Below are 23,807 nucleotides of genomic sequence, written 5' to 3'. Positions count from 1 at the left end.
AAGCGAAAATATTTTATAATTATGGTTTTCATATTATATTTGCTCATTATTAATTATTATAATATATTTTTATAATATTTTATTATTAATCTCAGTTCAAACTTGGTTCGACTTACTAGACCCATGGACTCTTGAACCTAGGTTTGGTTGGTCAATACCTGGACAAGATCTGACTACCTCAATGATATGTGACGATGATATTGATAATTATATATATACAGTGATAATGAAAAACATCTTATTTACCTTCAAAAATATATTTTTTGATTTTAGTACAATTCATTGGTTAAGCATATCAAATCTCCCATGCTTGACAATGAGTGGACGACGCTCTTTATTTTGTTTTTATATGAATTTATATATATATATATATATATATATATATTCCACAAAATTAAATGTCACTCATACTCATATATGTAACCCTTTATTTTATACCCAAATTTTGTAATAAATGGAAATTTAATTTTATGTAACAGATTATAAAATTATGATCTTGAGATGAATGAATGAAAATTATCACCTTTTCAACATCCATTATTGAGTTGGAAAATATTATGATGTTGCGTTAATTATGATATTAAACAACACCATATAAAAAAAACAAATTAATCATTGTATTAGAATTTAAGAAAACAATAATTATAAATTGTCATAATAATAATAATACTAATAGCGGGATGCATTGTCACACACATAAATAGATATAAAATGACATAGTATCAAACCCAATTACGTTACAAAATAAAATCACAAATACACATATATGTCTGGGCATATAACCACAAAGTATCAAACCCAAATAACATTACATGAATAAAATCACATAAATCCACACAAACATCAATTATTGAAGTAGAGTTCATATATAAGAAACTTCATGTAAGCTTCCTTGGTTGCTGACTTAATATGGAGCTCCTTTGAAGTCCAAAAGCACGCCTCACTCACGCAGCCCTATACAAATAATCCATGCATGTATTTTTTGCTTTTTGATATTTTGATAATTCCTTGATAACAAACATAGTAAATAAAGAAAATATATATTACCTATATGTTATTAATTTCTTCAGCAATTTCTTCATTCATCAGTTTCTTTATCCTGAAATATCAGGATGAGAGTTAATTCAAAGATTAAATGGAAGTGTAATACTAGAAACCAAAAGTTATACCAAATAATTAAATAAACGAAGGAACTCACTTAATATTATAAAAAAATGGAGATGTTGGGCACATGTCGTGTCTTGTACCAGTCTTCTCCGGTATTCTCCTTAATCCTAGACACGAATTCTTCAGGCATATGTTCCAATATCAATTGATCAAGTGGCACATTCTTCAGTCCTTCTGGAATCATCTTCAATCTTTTACATCCTCGGATCTTCAAAGACTTGAGGCATGACATTGCCTTCTCCTCTATCTTCCACTCCTCAAGTTCCTTAAGATACTCAATTTCCAAGGATAACAGTTGAGGGAAACCTGTTGCCGAACATATCATCTGTTTGCCTGTATATGAATCTACTCCAAGTCTAAGATATTTGAGACATGGCAGCTGCTCTAGTGTTGCCATTGGGTCTTGCTCCAATTTAGAACAGGCTAGATGTAGTGACACTAGTTGTTGAGGAAACACATCATTGTGTGGAAGTTGTTTGCGGTTCAAACTTCCATAGATATACAAATTCCTGAGGCAGTGTTGATTGGAAAAGGCTGTAATGATGTTGTCCGAAGGAATTTCATTTCCATAAGGATTATTAGTTATAGAAAAGGAGGCAAGACGACACAATTTCTGGAGTGATGAAGATAGGGCATCGGCATGATAATTAGAGACGTTGCATATCTCCAATTTGCATAGGTTTGTGAGATTTGGAAGTGTATTCTCTATCCATGATCCAGCTTTTACCCCTTCTAAAGTCTGCAAATTCTTTGGTATATTATTTCCCATATTTGGATCAGCCAATGATTTTGGTAGTTGGACATGCCTGAGATTGCCAATTGTCCAAAGTGAATCAGATATCTTTTCTAAATCTCCACCATGTAGAATAAAAGTCTGGAGATTGCAGAGATGACCAATCCATGATGGAACTTCCTTCAGACGGAGAACATGCAACTGAAGATATCTTAAATGAAGTAATGATTTGATTTCACTTGGAAATTCTGACATATCCGGAGCATTCAAAATAAGCACTCTTAAATATTTAAATCTGCCAAGATGTCCTTTCAAAGCACTGAAAGCCAGATGATTACTAAATCCTTCGCCACCGTAGAATAGACCCCGCAACATTGAGTTAGAATAGTTTAGAATGTCAATCTCATTATATACGACTAGTCGTCGGGCTGCATTTGACATTGTCACATAATCTACAGTGTCATTATTCTTGTAGATTTCAAAATATCGATTCTCTTTGGCTTCCCTAATGCACATATCACGCAAGACATCATGGATTCGGCAATAGTTTGCACTGTCATCATATTCGCGACCAGTAATTTGGACCATGCATCTTTGTGCCAAATCCTCCAGACAATCTAATCCAACTTCTTCTGTGGTTTTACCATTTTTCACTGGTAAGAAATCGTACGCTGACCACGATCCCAGTAATGTTTTGCATCGATAATCATGTCCTCTTTGGAAGCGGCACCAAAATAGAGAAAAGCTATGATTTCAAGTAATATGACAAATCATTGTAACTCAATGCAATAATTTCTAAACACCTGCTCTCAACTTCCACAGTGCCCTTTCATGCTCTCAACAACTTTACTGCCATGCATCTTGGGTTTTGTGGTTTCGTTGAGACAAGTCCTCAAGAACTAATGTAGTGCTAGTGGTAGACCCTCGCACCTTTTGAACAAGTTGATGAGCATAATCAACCAAATATGTTGGGCAACTATTTCGATATTTTGATTTGGGAGACCTTACGAAAAACAACTCGACTCTCCCTTTCATTTAAGCATGAATTCATGTGGTTTTGATGGTAGGGATTTGCAATCTTGCAACATTCTGGCAGTGGTATGTAACTTTCTGGCTCCATTATTAACATCCGGAAAGACCTTTAGTAATTCGGTCCATGCATCTTCTTTCCAAACATCATCAAGAACGATCAAGTACTTACCTTTTTTCAAATTTTCACAAATAATAGGCCGAGGAGTGCGGGATTGTATGTCGCGATGAATGGCGAAACTTCATTGAGATTCTCTTCAAAATCTCATGGATAGTATATTGTTGAGATATGATTACCCATGCAAATATACCAAAACTTCTCTTGACTTCATCATCATTATAAATGGATTTAGCAAGTGTGGTCTTTCCCAGACTACCTATACCCACAATAGAGATCACTGACCGATTTGCATTGTTTATGTCAACCAACTCTTGCACAATCATATTCTTCTCATCATCAAAGCCAATCATATCAATGTCATCACTTAGTTGAGGCAATATAGGGATCTCACCTGGACTTCTAGACTGACTAGTCGTACCAATATTAGAAATGTCATATAGTGCTCTACTATCAGATAACTCGTGCAACTTAGATTTTATCCCCTTAACATCCACATGAACATTGTGTCTACTGACCAATTCATCAAATATAAATACAAACCTGGAGAAAAATCATAGTTATTTCTTATACCGATCTGTTCTAATTTTTTAAATGCATCTATAGTCGAATTTCATTTGATCAAATAATTTAGAGAAATTTAAGGACTCCAAAGTTTGAGATATTCATCTTACTCATCCTATACTTTCAATTAATTTTAGTTAATTTAAGCTTAGATTAAAAACTCATGAGAATGTTGGAAAGAAATTGAGAATAGGTCATCATTTACTATATGCAAGTCTAGCAAGACATTTACATCCAAGAAAAATATCCCAGTATCCGATTTCAAAACTCTATGAAAAGTCTATTCTAAAAACACCAACCTAATAAATTTTGAAAAAAACAATTTCACTAGTTATATATTTTTTTATAAGTCAATCTAAATACTAAAAATTAGATCTATAAAACCAGGTTAGATTTAACTATTTTTTCACCTAAAAATCTTTGACTAAAGAGATAAAAAAGCATACCCTTGTTTGTGTATATATATATCTTAATTTATAAGTGTTGAATTCAGAAAATAAGTATTTTTTTTTTTTTCAAAGCTATAAATTTGGCGTTTTTCATAGAAGTATTTCTAAAAAATATAAGGTAAGAGCTCATTTTCATGTAAATAAAATATTGGTGTTTGTAAAACATACCTCTTGATGAAACCATTACAACCAGGCTGCTTCTGTTGTCTTCGGAGCTTGAAATACATGAATGTGTCAATAATGTCCTCAGCTTCAAAAGCAAGGTCTCTCATGTCTGTGACCCAGCCCTTGACCCTCTCACCATCACCCTTGTTCTTCTTTGCATCTGCATCCTTTAAGAAGCACTCAGCACTGCATTCTCCCCAGTTCTCGTTTCAACCACTCCATTTCGCCTCTCGCTCCGTACAAATTGATGAACTGCGCCGGGTAAATTTTTAGTAGGTCAGCTCAAGCTTTGGTTTATTTTTCACTTTGATCACGAACTTGATTTGTGATCGATTTGGTGAAATAGCTTTTAATTTTGATTTCAACAAAACAATCATCGAAATTTTGATCTCTAATTGACTACGTGGTTGTCTCAAAAACTACATCGATCTTCCATGGCGTTATTAAGTCATTAGAGTGTAGATGCCTGACGAAAAACGTACTACGTTATTCGTTTGGAGTGTGAAATCGACGATTTACTGATAGGGTAAAATTAAATTAAAATTGGTGATCGAAATTGATACTAATTGAAGTTGATCAAAATGAAAAATGAGCAGCGAGATGTAATTCTCTAAATGTCAGATTACTGAGTTTCCCCACCACAAAATACCGCATGCATCAGCCAGCCATTGATTTTGTTCTCTACTTCTTCTTCTTCAGGAAAGTTCCAGATAAATTTATGAAGGGGAGTAGCTAGGTTTGTATAAATGGCGGCATCCCAGCTATAAATTTATGAAGGGGGAGTAGGAGTACAATTTTATATTTTTAAATTAATAGAGTATATAGTTGATTTATATTAGTTTGATTTATTTTTCCAAGATCCATCAAGAAAATGCAATATGCATCCTCTCTCTACCGCCCGTTGACGGCATCCAATCTTGTCACATCAACAATGTGCTACACGCCGTTGCTGATCTCGAGGATCTCAGACGTGCTCAAAAGTTACCCCAATTTTTAACCTTTGCGACGACACGTGTTTTAATATCAATGTGTTGTAAAATACTAAACAGTGTCTCGTGCAATATTGAGTCATAAAAAAAGGACTTGTAAATGAGAATTTTCTATAGATATATATATATATATATATTTTCGAATACACCTTCTGTGGGTGTAAAAAGAATTTATATTTTATTATATGAGTCTAGAAGACTATAATCTTTCAAATTATTTATTTAGATATGTCAGGTGTAAATATTATTTTTAACATATATTTTTCTCTCTGTGGATAGCTCAGTCATAACTAGTTAAATAAACAATAGTTTAAAAATTATAAAAAAATCCTAAACTAATATTAACTATATTACTTTTTAAAATTTTTAAACCTTAAAAATAATTTATTAAATCATTAAATAAATAGTCAAAGATTAAAATTTAGATGGTAAGTCCAATCGATAAAAGAAGTCTCTATTTATTTATTTTTAAGATGAAAACTTATTTATATTAATATATATATATATATTATTGAAGATAATATATTTGATATATTAATATTAAGCAATAGAATAAATCAGTGTGACCATTTATGATTCTATTATATTAATTAATTATAAATTATAATTGAGTCATGGATTGTGAGATATTTAAGAGATGAGATTAAAGATGAATAAAAAATTATGTATTTGTCTTAGAAAAAAATTAAAAAAATTATTTATATTAATTAATTAATAGAATATATTAGTGTTTCAAAGCCAATAAAACAATAACCTAGATAAAATATTGAACAGACCGGATAAGTGATTAATGGAAATAATTGGTTATTTTTTCAATAACAGTAATTTAAAAAAAATTATCAAATCGTCCATTTGGTGAATGAAAAAACTACTTTCTTTATAACATAAACTGGTGTTTTTAAAGTTTAATTATTAATCATTTGAGATAAAGGAACGAAGACAAGGACAAACGAATGGTTGGATGCCAGCAGCGGTGCTTCCCAAGAGAATGCGTGGGAACTACCCCACATGCATATTTATATATGTAATGTGTGGTACTTTGACTAAAGACTCATTCTATAATTCCCTTAAACCAAGCACAACTATAAACTTTTTTTTAATATATATATATATATATATATATATTTAAAAAAAGGTAAATGATCGTTTATATTAAAAAAAGACTAGTGCAGCAAGTTAGTCAAGATATTATTTAAAATAGACCAGTTGCATATATATATTGTTTTTTTTAAAGTCAATGTTAGGTTATATTAAAAAAAACAGTGCAGCAGGTTAGTCAAGATATTATTTAGAAAAGACCAGTTGTATATATATATATTTTAAAAAAAAGTTATATTAAAAAAAGACCAGTGCAGCAGGTTAGTCAAGATATTATTTAAAAAAGCCCAGTTATATATATATATATAGGTTATATTAAAAAACAACCAGTGGAGCAAGATTCTCGTTTGGTTTGTTATTTTGATAATAATAACATCTTGAGTCCTACTGGAGAGTTTAGCCAAGCACAAATGGCCCTGGAACCAAACATTGTGTTTTATTATGACCAGAGCCCGAGTTTGTTAACAACATTAGATTCTCTAGCTCGTCTGCCAATAGAATGCATATATATATTTTTAATAACAAATGTGATAAGTGAAATAATAAAGAGTGTGCGCTCATCCGAGAATTGATCCTCTGCTAATGCACTCTCACCCCAGTAATATGGGGATTACACTGCAAACCAACTCCTACACAAAAGACTCTTTATGGTATCCTATACATGGGGACTTTCACCTTCCAACACATAATGCGTACCTTTGTTTACCATGTGTTAGGTGAGATTTGAACACTCAACCCTTTGCATGCAAGCGAATGCTTTATATATATCCATCAAGAGAGCCCAGTCTTAATAATGCATAACCACTTTTGCTAAGAGCTATTAGCTTGAGGATACCAAAGGAAGTAATTATTTAGATATAACCAAATTGTGAATAACAGTAAAATATGAAGAATTTTAGCAACCCAAATTTATTATTATTCAAGCTCTGTTTTAGATTAAGGAATTGAAAAATATCATTGTTTGAACCATATGAATAGGTTGATTCAAATCAAAGTTTCAAAACAGCCGATTTTCATTTTGTGGTTAATCAAAAAAGAAGAACTGAAAAAAAAGTGCAGACTGTACTAGGAAGATCATGTTTCAGAAAAATTAGAAATTAGTGTTGGATATTATAAATTGAAATAACATTTATGTAGCAAGTAGCATCCAAGTTTTTATTTTGTTTTTATATGAATTTATATATATTTTCCGTAAAATTAAATGTCACTCATAGATGTACCCTTATATATGCCAATTTTGTAATAAATGAAAACTTAATTTTATGAACAGATTATAAAATTTCGAGATGAATGAATGAAAATCATCACCATTTCAACATCCATTATTGCGTTGGAAAATTTGAAATGAGAATTAATAACAAAAATTATCATGTTGCATTAATTTTGATATCAAACAGCACCACATATTATACATTGCTTAAAAAAAAAGAAAAAAGAAAAAAAAGTACATCATTGTATTATAATTTAAGGAAACAAAAATTATAAATTATCATAAAGATAATAGCAGGATGCATTGTCACACACTTAAATAGATATAAAATGATATAGTATCAAACCTAATTACGTTATAAAATAAAATCACAAATACACACATATATGTCTGGGCATATAACCACAAAGTATCAAACCCAAATAACATTACATGAATAAAATCACAGACATCCACACAAACATCAATTATTGAAGTAGAGTTTATATATATATAAGAAACTTCTTGTATGCTTCACTGGTTGCTGACGAGCTCCTTTGAAGTCCAAAAGCACTCCTCACTCACGCAGCCCTATACAAATAATCCATGTATGTATTTTTTGCTTTTTGATATTTTGAAAATTTCTTGATAACAAACATGGTAAAATAAAAGGAACATATTAATTACCTATATATTATTAATTTCTTCAACGATTTCTTCATCAATTTCTTTATCCTGAAATATCAAGATGAGAGTTAATTCAAAGATTAAATGGAAATGTAATACTAGAAATCAAAAGTTAAGTTATACCAAATTAAATTAACTCACTTAATATTATTATTTAATGGAGATGTTGGGCACATGTTGTATCTTGTACCAGTCTTCTCCTGTATTCTCCTTCATCCTAGTTTTAAATTCTTCAGGCATATCTGATAATTTCAATTGACGAAGTGGCACATTCTTCAGTCCTTCTGGAATCATCTTCAACCTACTACAATCGTAGATCCCCAAAGACTTGAGGCAGGGCATTGCGTTCTCCTCAATCTTCCACTTCTCAAGTTTATCAAGACACGAAATTCTGAAGGATAACAGTTGTGGGAAACCTGTTGCCGAACATTTCATCTTTTCGCCTCTATATGCACGATCGAGTCGTAAATGTTTGAGACGTGTCAGCTTCTCTAGTGTTGCCATTGGGTCTTGCTTCAATCCAACATATGACAGATGTAGTTCCACTAGTTGTTGAGGAAATTCATCATTATCTGGAAGCTGTTCACTTTTCAAACATCCTTTAAGATACAATTTCTTGAGGCAGTGTTGATTGGAAAAGGCTGTAATGATGTTGTCCAAACGAATTGCATTTCTACTATAAGGATAATTAATTATAGAAAAGGAGGCAAGACGACCCAATTTCTGGAGTGATGAAGCTAGGGCATCCACATGCTTATTAGGGACTTCATTAATGCTCAATTCACATAGGTTTGTGAGCTTTGGAAGTGTATTCTCTATCCATGGTCCAGCATTTAACCCAACTAAAGTCTGCAAATTCTTTGGTACATCATTTCCCATATTTAGAGGAACATCAGTTGATGTACCTTCTAGATAAACATGCCTGAGATTAGCAATTGTCCAGAGTGAATCTGGTATCTTTTCAGAAAATCCATGTATAATAAAAGTTTGGAGATTGCGGAGATCACCAATCCATGATGGAACTTCCTTCAAACGCCCAACATGCAACTCAAGATATCTTAAATGAATTAATGATTTGATTTCACTTGGGAATTCTGATATAACCAACTTATTCACATAAAGCACTCTTAATAATTTAAATTTGCCAAGCTGTCCATTCAGAGCTGTGAAATCCAGACGTTGATAAGATCCAAGGCTGTAGAATAGACCCCGCAACTTTGAGTTATAATAGTTTAGAGTCTTAATCTCATTAAATATGATCAGTCGTCGGGCTGCATTTTGCATTGTCGCACGATCAACAGTGTCATTCTGGTAGATTTCAAGAAATCTGTTATCTTTGGCTTCTGAAATGCACATGTCACGCAAGAGATCATGGATTTGACAATATTTTACACCATCATCATATTCATGCTCGGTAACTTGAATTAAACATCGTTGTGCCAACTCCACCAGACAATCAAATCCAGATTCTTCTATGGTTTTACCATTTTCTGTTGGTAAGAAACCTTCTGCTGACCACAATCTAATTACTGTTTTTGAAGGAATATTCATGTCCTCTCCGAAGCAACCAAAATAAAGAAAACATGATTTCAAATAATGTGGCAAATCATTATAACTCAATGCAAGTATTTCCAAACACTTATCTCCACCTTTCACAAATTGCCTTTTCATGCTCTCAACAACTTTATGCCATGCATCTTTAGTTTGTGGCTTAGTTGAGACAAGACCTCCAAGAACTACTAGTGCTAGTGGTAGACCCCCACACCTTTTAACAAGCTGATGAGCAGAATCAAGTAACTCGTCAGAACAACATGTTTCAGTATTTTGTCTTGGGAAGACCTTGCGAAGAAACAATTCCTTGCTCTCTTTTATATTTAACAAACGCAATTCATGAGGTTGGATGGTAGGATCTGCAATCTTAGCAATATTTAAGAAGCGAGTGGTGATAATAACTCTGCTTCCATTATTAACATCTGGAAAGACCTTTAGTAATTCAGTCCATGCATCTTCTTTCCAAACATCATCAAGAACGATCAAGTACTTGCCTTTCTTCAATTTTTCAGAAATAGCAACCGAGAGGTCTTGGATTGTGTCAGCTAATGGAGTTGCTGAAACTTCTGATTTGATTCTCTTTAAAACCTCATGGATGGTATATTCTTGAGATATGATTACCCATGCAAATATATCAAAACTTCTCTTGACTTCAAGATCATTATAAACAGATTTAGCAAGAGTGGTCTTTCCCAAACCACCCATACCCACCATAGAGATCACTGACCGATTTGCATTGTTCATGTCAACCAACTCTTGGACAATCTTTTTCTTCTCATCATCAAAGCCAACCATATCAATGTCATCACTCAGTTGAGGCAATATAGGGATCACATTTTGACTTCTGGACTGACTTGTTGTACCAATATTAGAAATGCCATATACTTCTCTACTTCGAGATAGCTCCTGCAACTTAGTTTTTATCCCTTCAACATCCACATGAACCTTGTGTCTACTGACCAATTCATGAAATATAAATACAAACCTGGAGAAAAATCATAGTTATTTCTTATACCAATTTGCTCCAATTTTTTTTAATGCATCTATAGTCGAATTTCATTTGATCAAATAATTTAGAGAAATTTAAGGACTCTAGAGTTTGAGATATTCATCTTACTCATCCTATACTTTCAATTAATTTTAGTTAATTTAAGCTTAGATTAAAAACTCATGAGAATGTGGGAAAGAAATTGAGAATAGGCCGTCAGCATGTACCATATGCAAGTCTAGCAAGACATTTACATCCAAGAAAAAATAACCCTGCATCCGATTTCAAAACTCTATGAAAAGTCTATTCTAAAAACACCGACCCAATAAATTTTGAAAAAAAACAATTTTACTAGTTATATATTTTTTTATAAGTCAATCTAAATACTAAAAATTAGATCTATAAAACCAGGTTAGATTTAACTTTTTTCACCTAAAAATCTTTGTCTAAAGAAATAAAAAAGCACACCATTGTGTGTATATATATATATATATATATATATATATTTAATTTATAAGTGTTGAATTCAGAAAATAAGTAATTTTTTTCAAAGCTATAAAATTGGTGTTTTTCATAGAAGTATTTCTAAAAAATATATATATATAGTGCTCATTTTCATGTAAACAAATTGGTGTTTGTAAAACATACCTCTCAATGAAGCCGATGCAACCATCCCTCTCTGGTCTTCGGAGCTTGAAATACATGAAAGTGTCAACGATGTCCTCAACTTCAAAAGCAAGGTCTCTCATCTCTTTGACCCAGTTCTTGACCCTCTCATCACCCTTGTTCTTCTTTGCATCTGCATCCTTTAAGAAGCACTGCATTCTCCCCAGTTCTCGTTCCAACCACTCCACTTGATCACTCACTCCATACAAATTGATGGCTTCTTGAGCTAAAAGTTCACCAAGTTTCCGGACTACAAAACCCACTGCAGCATCAGCCATTGATTTGTTCCTCTTCTTCTTCTTCAGGAAAGTTGCGGATAAATTTATGAAGGGGAATAGCTAGGTTGGTAAAATGGCAGCATCCCAGCTATAAATTTATGAAGGGGGAGTAGGTGTACAATATTTTATATTTTTAAATTAATAGAGTATATATAGTTTAATTATATTAGTTTGATTTTTCCAAGATCCATTAAGGAAATGCATTATGCATCCTCTCTCTACTGGGCGGCGACGCCATCCAGTGTAGGGCTGTAAACGAGCTGAGCCGAGCTGAGTATCACCAGGCTCGAGCTCGGCTCAGACTCGTTATTTTGAAGGCTCGAGGCTCGGGCTGGAGCTTCTGAGCCATTTTTTGTGTTCGAACTCGGCTGCTAAAAAAATCTCAAGTAACTCGATCTCAGAACATTTAAGCTCGAATTAGGATAATATATGTATAATGTAAGCAATTTAATATATTTATTTAATTATATATTTTTGTAATTAATATATAAATAATTTAATATTATATATATATATATATATAAAGTTCGTTTAGGCTCGTGAGCCCTCACGAAAGTGAAGTATGTTGGGATCGAGTTTCATTTCCAGCTCGTGAAAAATCGAATCGAGTTTGAGTGATTGAAGTCCAATCTCAAGTAGTTTCACGAGTGGGAAACTTTGCCGTTTACACCCCTAATCCAGTGTTGTCACATCAACAACGTCCTGCAAACAAGCCGTTGCTAATCTCGAGGATCTCAAGACGTACTCCCAAGTTGACCCAATCATTTCTTTTGAGGTGGCACGTGTTTTAAAGACAATTTATTGTAAAATACAGTAGATGGAAATTTTATAAATAATTTTTTTATTTTTTTTAACTTGCTTATATAGGTGTCGTTTGTCATAGTTTCTGTTTTTTTATTTTTTTGTTTTTGTTTTATTTTTAATTTTTTAAAAACAAAAATATGTTTTTATACACTAATTATTGAGTATTTTAAAAATAAAAACAAAAATACCTTTAGTTAACACAAAATTATTATAATATTATGATGTTTTTTATCATTTTTTCAAACTCATATTTTCAATTTATTTTATAAAGTTTTATTTTTTATATTAGTTTACTTGATTGTACTATTAAATAAAATTAATAACATAGACTGATATTTTATGGGTAAAAAATATCTCATAAAAATTGTACCATTTGGAGTTTGCCTTATATATATATATTATAATTGGATCTATCGGATTTAAAAAAAAAATGTATATATATATTATAGGTTTATCCTAGTTTTTAAAAATCAAGGGTAAAACAATAATTTTTATAAATACATTATAAAATATAATTTTTTATATTATATAAACTAATTTGTAAAATGTCAAATCCAAATAATAAATTTTATAAATATTTTCTTAAAAAATATTTTTAAAATTATTAGTAGTGATTTGTAAAAAAAATTGATATTTAAAAAATAAAATAAAATAAAAATTAAAAGAATTAAAAATTAAAAGGGGGGAAGAGAGAGAGAGAGAGAGAGTAGAAGATGAAGAGTTTCACAGTGGGAGGAAGAGTTTTGAAAACGTTTTCAAAAAAATTGAAAACATAAAAATCTTGTTTCCTGTTTTTTTTGGAAACATGAAGATTGTTGTCAAAATTTTTGAAAACAAAAACAAAATGTCAAACATGTTTTCTTAGTTTTGGTTCCAAAATATGAAATTGAAAACAGAAAACAAGAATTGGTAATAATGCCAAACGACGCCTTAGTTTTTATTTATTTTAAACAGTATTTTTTTTATTTTTAATTTTAATTTAATTATATTAGTTTTTTAAATTCTAAACTTTAATTTTAAATCATAAAAAAATGACTGATATGACTCTTTAAAGTGGGACTAAAAAAATTATAATTTAAAATAAAAAACTAAAAAAAAAATAAATTTAAAAAATTAAAAAATTATTTAAAAAATTATATCATATATATATACAAAATAGAATTTATATTTACTTATATAAGTTTGCAACTTTCCAAGTAAACTAAAATTTATATTAAAAAATACAGTCAGTAAGATCCACGAGTTTGAAAGTGGCATCCCAGTTGTAATGAGCTGAGAACTATTTTTTAAACTATAATTTATATTTTTTTAAAAACAAGATACAGTCAATAAGGTAAGCTGTAATGAGCTGGGAAATATTTGGGAAAAAATAAAAAATTAAATAAACTATAATTTTTTATTTTTAGATTAATAAAATAAGTTTAATATTTAATATTGTCAATTAAAAAAATAATATTTGTTTGGTTTTTCCAATATGATTCATGCATCATCCACTTCTTATTGTCCCTCTACTTTTCTCTACTCAGAAATGCTCCCGACTAGTCCCTCTACTTTTGAAAATATACCCACTTAGTTAAATATGCTCCCACTGGGTCCTCTACTTTTGAAAATGTGCCCACTTAGTCCCTCTAAGTGGACACATTTTTAAAAAAGTAAGGACGACCAGTAGGGAACATTTTAACTAAGTGAGCATTTTCAAAGTGAGAGACTAATCGGAGCATCTTTGAAATGAGAGGGACAAGTGAATGGGGACTGAAAAGTACAAGGACTATTTTGGTGATTATACCTAAAAAAATTTATACTTCAACCACATGTACCTCCATTATCATCTTTTGTAAGCTAGAACACAGACACCTTAGATAAAAAAATGGTATAATCACCAAAATAGTCCATGTATCTTTCTGCATTTCTTTTTTGTTCTCTCTTCGGGAAATGCTCCGACTAGTCCTCTCTTTTGAAAATGTCTACGACTTAGTTAAAAAGTCTCAGACAGGGTCCCTCTATTTTTAAAAAAGTGTCCCACCTAGAGGGACTAAGTGGGCACATTTCTAAAAGTAGAGAGACTGGTTGGGAGTATTTTTAACTAAGTGGGCACATTTTTAAAAGTAGAGGGATTAGTCGGAAGCATTTCTGAATAGAGGGACCAAGAGGAAAGAGAGAAAAGTAGAGGGATCAACTAGGATATTATATCTAAAAAAAATGGGTGCAAATAAACTAAAAAAATTATTAGTACAATTTTTTTAGTGAAATACTCCAATGATCCTTTTGATTTGTCCAATATAACAATTTCATATAGATTAAAAAAATTAGTTAAAATTAATTACCAATGTAAAATTTATAAAAAATTATATTAACTTTTTAAAATTACTCTCACTTAAAATATGATTTATTGAAAATTATAAAATTATATTTAATATAAATATTAAATTAAAAAACAATATTTTATATTTTATAAATTTTATAAATAGATAAATAAAAAAAACAAAATTAAACGAGAGGGGGTACTTTCTTAACTTCGTTCATCAAATTATAATAAATAAATAAATAAATAAATAACCGATAAATAATTAAAAAAAAAAACTATTTATAGTGAAAAAAAGTTAAAATGAGGTAGGTGACCATTAATAAAAGGGTATAATACCAAAATAGTCCCTGTACTTTTCTCTCTCTTCCCTTTTGGTCCCTCTACTCAGAAATGCTCTCGATTAGTCCCTCTACTTTTGAAAATGTGCCCACTTAGTTAAAAAACGCTTTACATCGGGTCCCTCTATTTTTTTAAAAATGTGCCCACTAGTTGGGACTGGTTGTGAGCATTTTTTTAACTAAAGTAGCATTTTCAAAAGTAGAGACTAATCGAGAGCATTTCGAGTAGAGGATCGCGAAAAGTAAGAGAAAAGACTGAGGGACTATTTTGGTGATTATACCTTAATAAAAGATACACCTTTATGTAACTCATCTTCTTCACAAATGAGATATTAAAAAAATGGGTCATTTAACCAATTGGCCCTTCTTTTTTTTAATTAACCAAATGGCCCTAGGGCCATTTTAATTGTCAAAATGGCCCTAGGACCATCACATCACCCACATGGGTGATGTGATATGTTGACTGGGCGTTGATTCAACGCCCAATCAACCCTGACTGGGCTGCTGACATGGCATTTTTAAATAAAAAATCTTGATTTGTTTCATTTTAACTTCCTGAATTGTTTTATAATCAATAAGTTGGCGTACTCTTAGGTTTTTTTTTAACAAATTTTTTTTTTTAAAAAAAATTATTCGTCTTTTAAAATTTATTAAACTTTTAAATAATTTTTTTAAAAATATATAAGTGTCTTTTTTTTAATTTAAATCCTTTTTTTTATAATTACCAAATTATCTTTTCCCTTTGATTATTTAACCCAAATTTTATTTAAAAAAATTATGTACTTTTTTAATTTATTAAAAAAATTAATTTTAAAGAATATATTTGAATATGAAAACACAAATTTTAAAATTATAACTTTTAAAATTATTTAACTCTTAATGAAATAACTTTTTAAACAATATATAAGTGTGTTTTTTTTAATGAGTTATTTCATTAAGAGTTTAATAATTTTAAAAGTTATAATTTTAAAGTTTGTGTTTTCATATTTAAATATATTCTTTAAGATTAATTTTTTTTAATAAATTAAAAAAGTACATAATTTTTTAAATAAAATTTGGGTTAAATAATCAAAGGGAAAAGATAATTTGTTAATTATAAAACAAATAAGGGATTTAAATTAAAAAAAACACACTTATATATTTTTAAAAATATTTTATTTAAAAGTTTAATAAATTTTAAAAGACGAATAAATTTTTTTAAAAAAAAATTGGTTAAAAAAACCCACGAATAAACCAACTTATTGATTATAAAAATAATTCGAGGGTTAAAAATGAAAAATCGAAAATTTTTATTTAAAATCGCTATCAACATATCACATCGGCCCATGTGTGTGATGCGATGGTCCCCAGAGGCAGTTTTGACGATTAAAATGGCCACTAGAGCCATTTTGTTAATTAAAAAGGGCTAATTGGGTAAATAGCCCTAAAAAATTAATTCCATCTAACAGTATTAGTTGAGAATTATGTCATGCTCATTTTATTAGAAAAAAAAAATTTTGAAATATCTTACACATAAAACTTATGCCAATAAATTAAAAAATCATTAAACCAACCATCTTTAGAAATCGTGGGCAATTCAAATTAAAGATGCTTATAGACGACGAGTTAATTTAACACATGTGTTCTTATGAGTTGAAGTTTGAATTTTGTATTCTTAATAGGATAAAAACATGAAATTTCTCTTAATAGGATAAAAACATGAAACATTATACGCATATGATCAATATTAATAGACTTAAACAATAATCGGACCTAAAGCCCAGATGGATCATGAATTGCTCACCTTATTTTTTAGATCTGAAATTTGGATGCCAATGATCAAGAAATCTATACGTTGACTTTGACTTTAAAGAATCATAATTTATATTATAAAAAAAAGGATAAATACAAGTGGTGGGCGTTTATCAAGAGAGCAGGTCCAATGGCATCCGGCATCCCGGCTGGAAGAAGCTGTGATATATTCGAAAAGAATTAAATAAACTATAATTTATGTAAAAAAAACACTAGTACAGCTTGGCATCAAGCTTCAAGGAGTTGGGATGTATTTTAAAAAAATGAAAAAAAAAAACTAAAATTTATATTTTAAAAAAAATAGAGTAGTGAGGTCCAAGAGTTTGATAGTGGCATCCCAGATTCCTAGCTGTTATGAGCTGGGAAGTATTTGAAAAAAATAATAATAAATTGAATAACCTATAATTTTTATCTTTAGGTTAATAAAATAAGTTTGATATTTAATATTTTAGAATTAAAAAAATAATAATATTAATTTATTTTTTCTATGATCCATCAAACACGGAAATGCATTGCAGTTGACAGCATCGTGGATAAAAAAAAGTCAATGGGCCTTGACCCAACAATCACGGTGTTTCTTAAGTGGAGCAGAAAGACATGAGGCTATCAGTTCCATGGTTTTTTAAGTGGAGCAGCTCCTTAGGGGCATGCATAAAATAATTTATAATTCAACCATATATATATATATACCCTTATATGAATACCCTTATCTCATATAAGCTGAAGATGCAAACACTTTAAGTAAAAAGAATTCGGTGCTAGATAAAACAATCATTAGCAAGTCTTTTTTTTTGAAATACTTTATTAACCTCATTCATCAAATGATAATAAATAAATAAATATCCAATAAATAATTAAATAAAATAAAATAATAAAAAACAAGTAATACATAATAATAACATTAAATCAAATAGGATTTATTCCATGATATTTATTAATTAATAATAATAACATTACAAGTTATCTCGTGTGAATTAGTGGTGAGCATTGAATCTCCAGAGTGATGTGAAAACCTACACTTACATGTGGCATTGAATCTCAAGAGTGATGTGAAAACCTACACCTACATGTGATAGAGGCACCCACACTCATGCATGATATAGATAATAGTTTGTCCCCTTTAATATATATATATATATATATATATATATATATATATATATATATATATATAATCAAATAATTTATGTTAATTTTTTAAATAAAATAGATAAATCATTCATTTTGATAATTATTGTGAAAAAAATTCATCCCTCAATCTTTCATTTAGTTAGAGAAAAAATTATGATTACTAAAACATAAAAGTAGTGTTTTAAAAGTTTAATTATTAATCATTCGAGACAAAAGAATAAAGAAAAGGACAAGCGAATGGTTGGATGGCAGGGTGCTTCCACAAAGAAGGCATGCATATAAAACAACCCCGCATGCATGGTTCATAGGGTGCTAGTCCTAATATTGCTTTGAAGAGGTTGCTCGTCAAAGACAAACTAGTGTCCTACTAATAGGACACAAGCATTAGTGCATCCGTATGTCATTGACCAAAAAAAAAAAGGAAAAAAAATGATATATCAAGCTTCAGTTTTCCCGGTTGGCCTAACAATATGTTGTCTGAAAGCTTCTATTTCATAAAATTGTGTTTAGCTTCCATAGCGGAAAGCCAAGATAGCCAAATGAGAAAATGGTTTTAATGAGTTGAATAGCAGTGGGTGCACCAAACATGCAATTGTTTCCAAATCATAATTAGTATTTGAAGTCTAGTTAAAGAAACAAACATGTTTAATTGATACTTTCTAATGAGAATAAGAATAAACTTTTAGCAATACTTCATATATGTACTCTTCTAGAAAAGGCTTGTACAGTACTTTGAATGAATTAAAACTTCCTTGCACAATCTTCTTGACGTGCACATGGACACTATGGAGCTCAACATATAGAAAATAATATGAAAATAAGAAATAAAAATCAACTTAAGTAATCCAACCACCACTGTTAAGTATGACACAAACTACTGAACAGTGATTTTATCAAATACTTGGACAGAATTCACTTAGAGGCTGTTTGTTTGGCCGGATTTGAAAATACTTGGATTTGAGAAATCCTTTGTTTGTTTCAATGGATTTCAATCCCCTTTGTATTTTCAAATCCAAAAGTCATTGGATTATGGAATTCGGCCAAAATGACCGAATTTCAAAATCCCATCAAGTAAATCTCATCTAGTAATTAATATAATTAGTTATATTAATTACTTATAATATTAATTACACTATAATTATATTTTATAAAATATTAAATAAAATATAATTATAGTATAATTAATATTAATAATATAATATGTAATTGATATATTATATTATATTAATTATTTATCAAAAAATTAATATATTATATTTTATTATAATAAATTAAGTATATATTAATTATATTAATTACACTATAATTATATTTTATAAAATATTAGATAAAATGCAAATTATAGTGTAATTAATATTAGTAATATAATATATAATTCATATATTATATTATATTATATTAATTGTTTTAATAAAGAATTAATATATTATATTTATTATAATAAATTAAGTATATATTAATTATATTAATTACTCATAATATTAATTATACCATAATTATATTTTATAAAATATTAAATATAATATAATTATAGTGTAATTAATATTAGTAATATAGTATAAAATTGATATATTATATTATATTAATTATTTTAATAAATAATTAATATATTATATTTTATTATAATAAATTAAGTATATATTAATTATATTAATTACTCATAAAATTAATTACATTTTATAAAATATTAAATAAAATATGATTATAGTGTAATTAATATTAATAATATAATATATTAATTATTTAATAAAATCTAAATTAAAAAAATCTCTCAAACCAAATACAAAATTTTGTGATTCAGCATTACAAATACATCCAATCAAACACTGAATTTGACTCTCCTGAATTTTCAAATACAAGGATTTGTAAATACAAATCCACTGCATTTTCAATTACATCCAACCAAACGCCCCATTAAATAATCATTAGAAAGGACTTCCGATATGTACTAAACTTTTATGTGGTATGGACTGTTGATAGTAACAGAAAGTCTATTGAAGCATAACATTGAGTAGTAACAATGAGTGGTTAATGCTAAAGAGGTTCCCCTAACATGGCCAGCTCTATTACCTAATGTGTATGTTCATCTTTTTCAATTTGTACAGTATCACTGTTCTAAAAATTCAAAGTTAACCAAATAAATTATTTAAAACACTTTGATCTAAACTCTGACTACCAATACACCAAACATTTAAAAAAAAAAAAAAATCAAACGAAAGAACACAATACCACCATTAAACCCAAAGCTAGCGATTCTAGCTAATTTTCTAAAAAATTTTAAAATAGGAAATGTTAAACCAACACCATTATTAATGCACCTTTTATTTATCCAAGTGAACAAAATCAAAACAACACACGTACCTGATTTTTGTTGTAATCATTTGGTTGTGATAAAATTTAAAAAATGAAACCACTTCTAGAGCCTCCATGGTCCTCTTCTTCAACTTCCTCCCTGGAAAAGAAAAGAACTCACATTAGTTAGTTCAAAGTAGAGTGTCAATGCCTTCTTCATACCTTTCTGCATGAAGACAGTCCTCTCCGGAATTTCCCCAAGAAGCAGGCGAACTATGACAGCCCACTTGTTGCACTGAATTTGGAAACCTCAAGCTGCAACAGGCGCCTTTGTAGCAAATAGCAGGAGGCTTTCCTTAGCATCTGTATACTCCAATTGGATGGTTAAAAGGGATACCGGCAAAAATGCAAAAAATTAAAAATTAGATGGTTCAGTCAACTGATAAAGCTTTAGAGAATATCAATACAAACATGTAATAGTACATCTCCAGCTCTGGTAGAGAAGCTCATTCTTAATTCTAATTTACTCATGATTATATTTATTAACATGAAATCTTAATTCATAGAAACATACGATTCAATTCCATAATCCACTACGGCAACTTCAATCATAATCAGTATGTATACAAATGAAAGGCATGAATTAAAAATAATCCAAGATGTATTAAAAGGAAAAGATCTCATAAACATATAAAAGTCCAAAAAAACGAAGCAATACATTTATAACAACTGATATTTGTTATGTTGCCTAGCTCATATCAAATTGTCGGCAAGACGTGTATGTCTCTTAGCTCTAAAAGCATCAAATTTGAAAATTTTAAAATTTCTTCGTGCAAGTAAACGTTAAGATGATTATGGGGGAAAAAAATTTCAAATACTATTTATATCTCCACTTCCAATGCAATTCAATTAATCTTGTCTGTTGGTGCACGATTGTGTCCATATTGCAAAAATACGGTGTTATATGGGCATCAACTATTCCTCACTAATAAGAAATCCAAGAAAATCCTAAGACTCAGTATAAATAATATTTGATAACATGATCAGATTCACGTAACAACAATAAATCCTTAGATGTAACAGAAACTACATCTCCACAATCATCAGGCAATAGAAACACATATAAGAAGAAATAACATACATCTAGGAGAAGTCAAGGAAAAGATAGGAAGGAACACCCCACACCCTATGCCCACCCCCACAGGCACACAATGAACAAGCAAAAAACATGCAAGAGGCAATAGAAAGCCTCCCAATAATAACTAAAAAAAAAAAATCTCAAAATTACATCTTATACATCAAGCAGTCAATAGATAATCACATTTTCACAAGAAGCACCAACTGACGATCCACAAGAAAGAAGAATACAGCAAATTTTTTGATACTGAAAAGCCATAATACAAACTACAAACAAAATGAGAAAAAGGAAAAAGAATAGAAAAGAGAAGGGACATCACCAACCTCCTCAGCCTTTATAAGATAGGGATTACTAAAATACTACAATAGGTAAACAAAACACAGGAAAAAAAGGTATTGTTCTTGCAATGAAATGAAACACAATTTACTAATGAAACACAATAAGATAGGAATTACTAAAACACTACAATAGGTATTATGACATTGAATTGAAACACAATTTACTAATGAAACATAAGCATGCTTCCTGTATTATCCTCCAACCAATAATTCCTCTTAGAAAGACTACTGCAAACCAATGAATGGAAAATATAATTATTTAAAAAAAAAAATACCCACACACTAATTTGAGTGCCTCACTGTAATACAGAAACTGGTGATTCCAATATGAGTCATCTTCATCCTTCACTAGAACCTAATTCTAATCTTTCTTATGAAATTAAGCCAAAGACAAATTCATATTTTAACTACAAAAAATCCTTTTTTTTTTTTTATAAATTTCTAAAGAAGTCTAATAAGTTGCATAAGCCAATAAATCACAAACAAATTTTTAAAATCCTTGATGTGAGCAATGAATCACAATGTGCAGTTGTAGCAGATCAAATAGCACAAATTATAGGAAAGACAAATACACACGCCATAACATTATAAAATGTAATTACTATGGTAGAAAGCCATAAGAATGAAGTTTTGAAATGAACACTTAAGCATAAAAGATTAGGTTGCCAAATGAAGCACAGTCAACAATGTAAACAACTAGGTTGAATTACAATTTTGCTGCAATTAAGCATACCTTTCTCAAGATCAGCAATGTCAAGAAGCTTGACAAGATCAACATGATCCTTCAACTTGTCTTCCATACGCCTATCACCCCATACTCGAACTATTTCATTGTTTGCCCGAAAAACATAGTCAAATTAGTGTCCACAGAACACAATAAATATTAAAAGAGCGAAAAGCAAGATGTTTGCTCATAGGCGAGCCTCATCATTGCTAACAAGAACAGAGTCATTCACAAGATTGCCAATTGTCTCGAGCTTAGAATCAAGCGCAGCCTTTGCCTATTGAACCTCAATCTCCATCTCTGTGGTCAATTTCTTGTTCCCATTAGTGCTGTTTATCATCTCCGTCGCATCCTCCTTCTCCTCCTGCACCAATCAAATAATCAAAAACCCTATTTACCCCCAAATCACAGCTTAAAACGACAAAGAAACCCACAGTTTTGAGACTTGCAACCTCCTTGTTGATTCGATTGAAGTCTTTTCTGAGAATCTCCAACTCGAATTGATCTGCCAAAACGCCAAGATCGAAGTAAGAAGAGTTAACCACAGAGCTAAGAAGAGAGGAAGTGGGGCATGCATACGTTGCCACCATTCTTTGTCAAGGCTGATGATCTCGTCGATGACCTTGACACTGGCGAAACGACGGCACTGATGATCTCGAATCGAAGCCTTTCTCAGCGCTGAAGATATTGAGATCCAGCATCCCTGCGGTCGTGGTCATTGAGGAAAATGCACAAATGAGTCCGCGGACTTCTTTGTTAAAACATAGTATTTTTGTAGAAGTATATGGGAGTATATGAGCGAAGATGAGAAAAATAGTGAACCTCAAGGGTCTTGCTTGCCAGCGGTGGTGGTCGGAAAGAGAGTGTGGACCCCGCCAACCTGGTCCCTACACCTTTCATTTGTCTCCTAAACTTAGTTAAGTGCTAACCTTGTTTACCTTACCCCTTAATCCTTTCTTCTTCTTCTTGTCACCATGTTGGGAGTCTTTCTAGAGAGAAGAATTCCCGGAGGAATTCCCTGGAAGCCATCTTGTCATGGCCCCCTTCTTGGCTGAATGTTTTTCACCCCATGGTCATCTCCTTTCTTCATTCCTCCATCTCTCTTCTTTCTCTCCACTCTCCAACTTGTTTACTCCTTGGAAGTTGAAGAAGAAGGCCATCCATCACCGGGGTTCGAGTCTCCACCGGTGGTCTTGGCATCCGAAGGTGAGGAGAAGAAGAGCAAGTAGCCGCCGCGTCCTCCAAAAGGCAAGGTAGGCTCTCTCCTCCTCTTGT

The 23,807-nt window shown here is 30.5% G+C and overlaps 2 protein-coding genes across 6 annotated transcripts; both read right to left on the bottom strand.

Annotated features, from left to right (window-relative positions):
• Window positions 1-685: 685 nt before the first annotated feature.
• Window positions 686-11,717, bottom strand: LOC120253666 (disease resistance RPP8-like protein 3). Its single transcript, XM_039261951.1, has 7 exons — window positions 11,376-11,717; window positions 8,342-10,724; window positions 4,229-4,434; window positions 3,171-3,590; window positions 1,199-2,645; window positions 1,048-1,099; window positions 686-954 (listed from the first exon to the last, which is right to left on the bottom strand). The coding sequence occupies exons 1-5, from the start codon at window positions 11,669-11,671 to the stop codon at window positions 1,205-1,207; spliced, it is 4,746 nt and encodes a 1,581-aa protein (XP_039117885.1). The 5' UTR covers window positions 11,672-11,717; the 3' UTR covers window positions 686-954; window positions 1,048-1,099; window positions 1,199-1,204.
• Window positions 11,718-19,910: 8,193 nt separating this feature from the next.
• Window positions 19,911-23,289, bottom strand: LOC120253665 (serine--tRNA ligase-like). 5 transcript variants are annotated; one of them, XR_005534366.1, is made up of 6 exons: window positions 23,112-23,289; window positions 22,967-23,037; window positions 22,765-22,896; window positions 22,542-22,631; window positions 20,555-20,695; window positions 19,911-20,492 (listed from the first exon to the last, which is right to left on the bottom strand). XR_005534366.1 is itself a non-coding variant. In XM_039261949.1 (3 exons), the coding sequence occupies exons 1-3, from the start codon at window positions 23,249-23,251 to the stop codon at window positions 22,810-22,812; spliced, it is 255 nt and encodes an 84-aa protein (XP_039117883.1). In that variant the 5' UTR covers window positions 23,252-23,289; the 3' UTR covers window positions 22,730-22,809. The 5 variants fall into 5 exon arrangements, 2 of the variants coding, with proteins under 2 accessions (XP_039117883.1, XP_039117884.1); XR_005534364.1 differs by having other exon boundaries at window positions 22,542-22,896; XR_005534365.1 differs by having other exon boundaries at window positions 22,542-22,896; window positions 22,985-23,037.
• Between the last annotated feature and the right edge of the window lie 518 nt (window positions 23,290-23,807).

Source organism: Dioscorea cayenensis, unplaced genomic scaffold (assembly GCF_009730915.1).
Source record: "Dioscorea cayenensis subsp. rotundata cultivar TDr96_F1 unplaced genomic scaffold, TDr96_F1_v2_PseudoChromosome.rev07_lg8_w22 25.fasta BLBR01000149.1, whole genome shotgun sequence".
Classification (NCBI taxonomy): domain Eukaryota; kingdom Viridiplantae; phylum Streptophyta; class Magnoliopsida; order Dioscoreales; family Dioscoreaceae; genus Dioscorea; species Dioscorea cayenensis.
This window is presented reverse-complemented; position numbering and strand designations above follow the sequence as displayed.

Bases quoted from the DNA above. Each gene is read 5' to 3' on its own strand.
- LOC120253665 (XM_039261949.1), bottom strand. From the start codon at position 23,251: ATGACCACGACCGCAGGGATGCTGGATCTCAATATCTTCAGCGCTGAG. The intron at 23,038-23,154 runs GTCATCGACGAG...GCGTTTTGGCAG, and splicing joins GTCGTTTCGCCAGTGTCAAG to ATCAATTCGAGTTGGAGATT. The intron at 22,897-22,966 runs GTGGGTTTCTTT...TGATTGGTGCAG, and splicing joins AGGTTGCAAGTCTCAAAACT to GAGGAGAAGGAGGATGCGAC.
- LOC120253666 (XM_039261951.1), bottom strand. From the start codon at position 11,671: ATGGCTGATGCTGCAGTGGGTTTTGTAGTCCGGAAACTTGGTGAACTT. The intron at 10,725-11,375 runs GTATGTTTTACA...ATTTTTCTCCAG, and splicing joins TGCATCGGCTTCATTGAGAG to GTTTGTATTTATATTTCATG. The intron at 4,435-8,341 runs TAATAATATTAA...TGGAGTGGTTGA, and splicing joins TGCCCAACATCTCCATTAAA to AACGAGAACTGGGGAGAATG.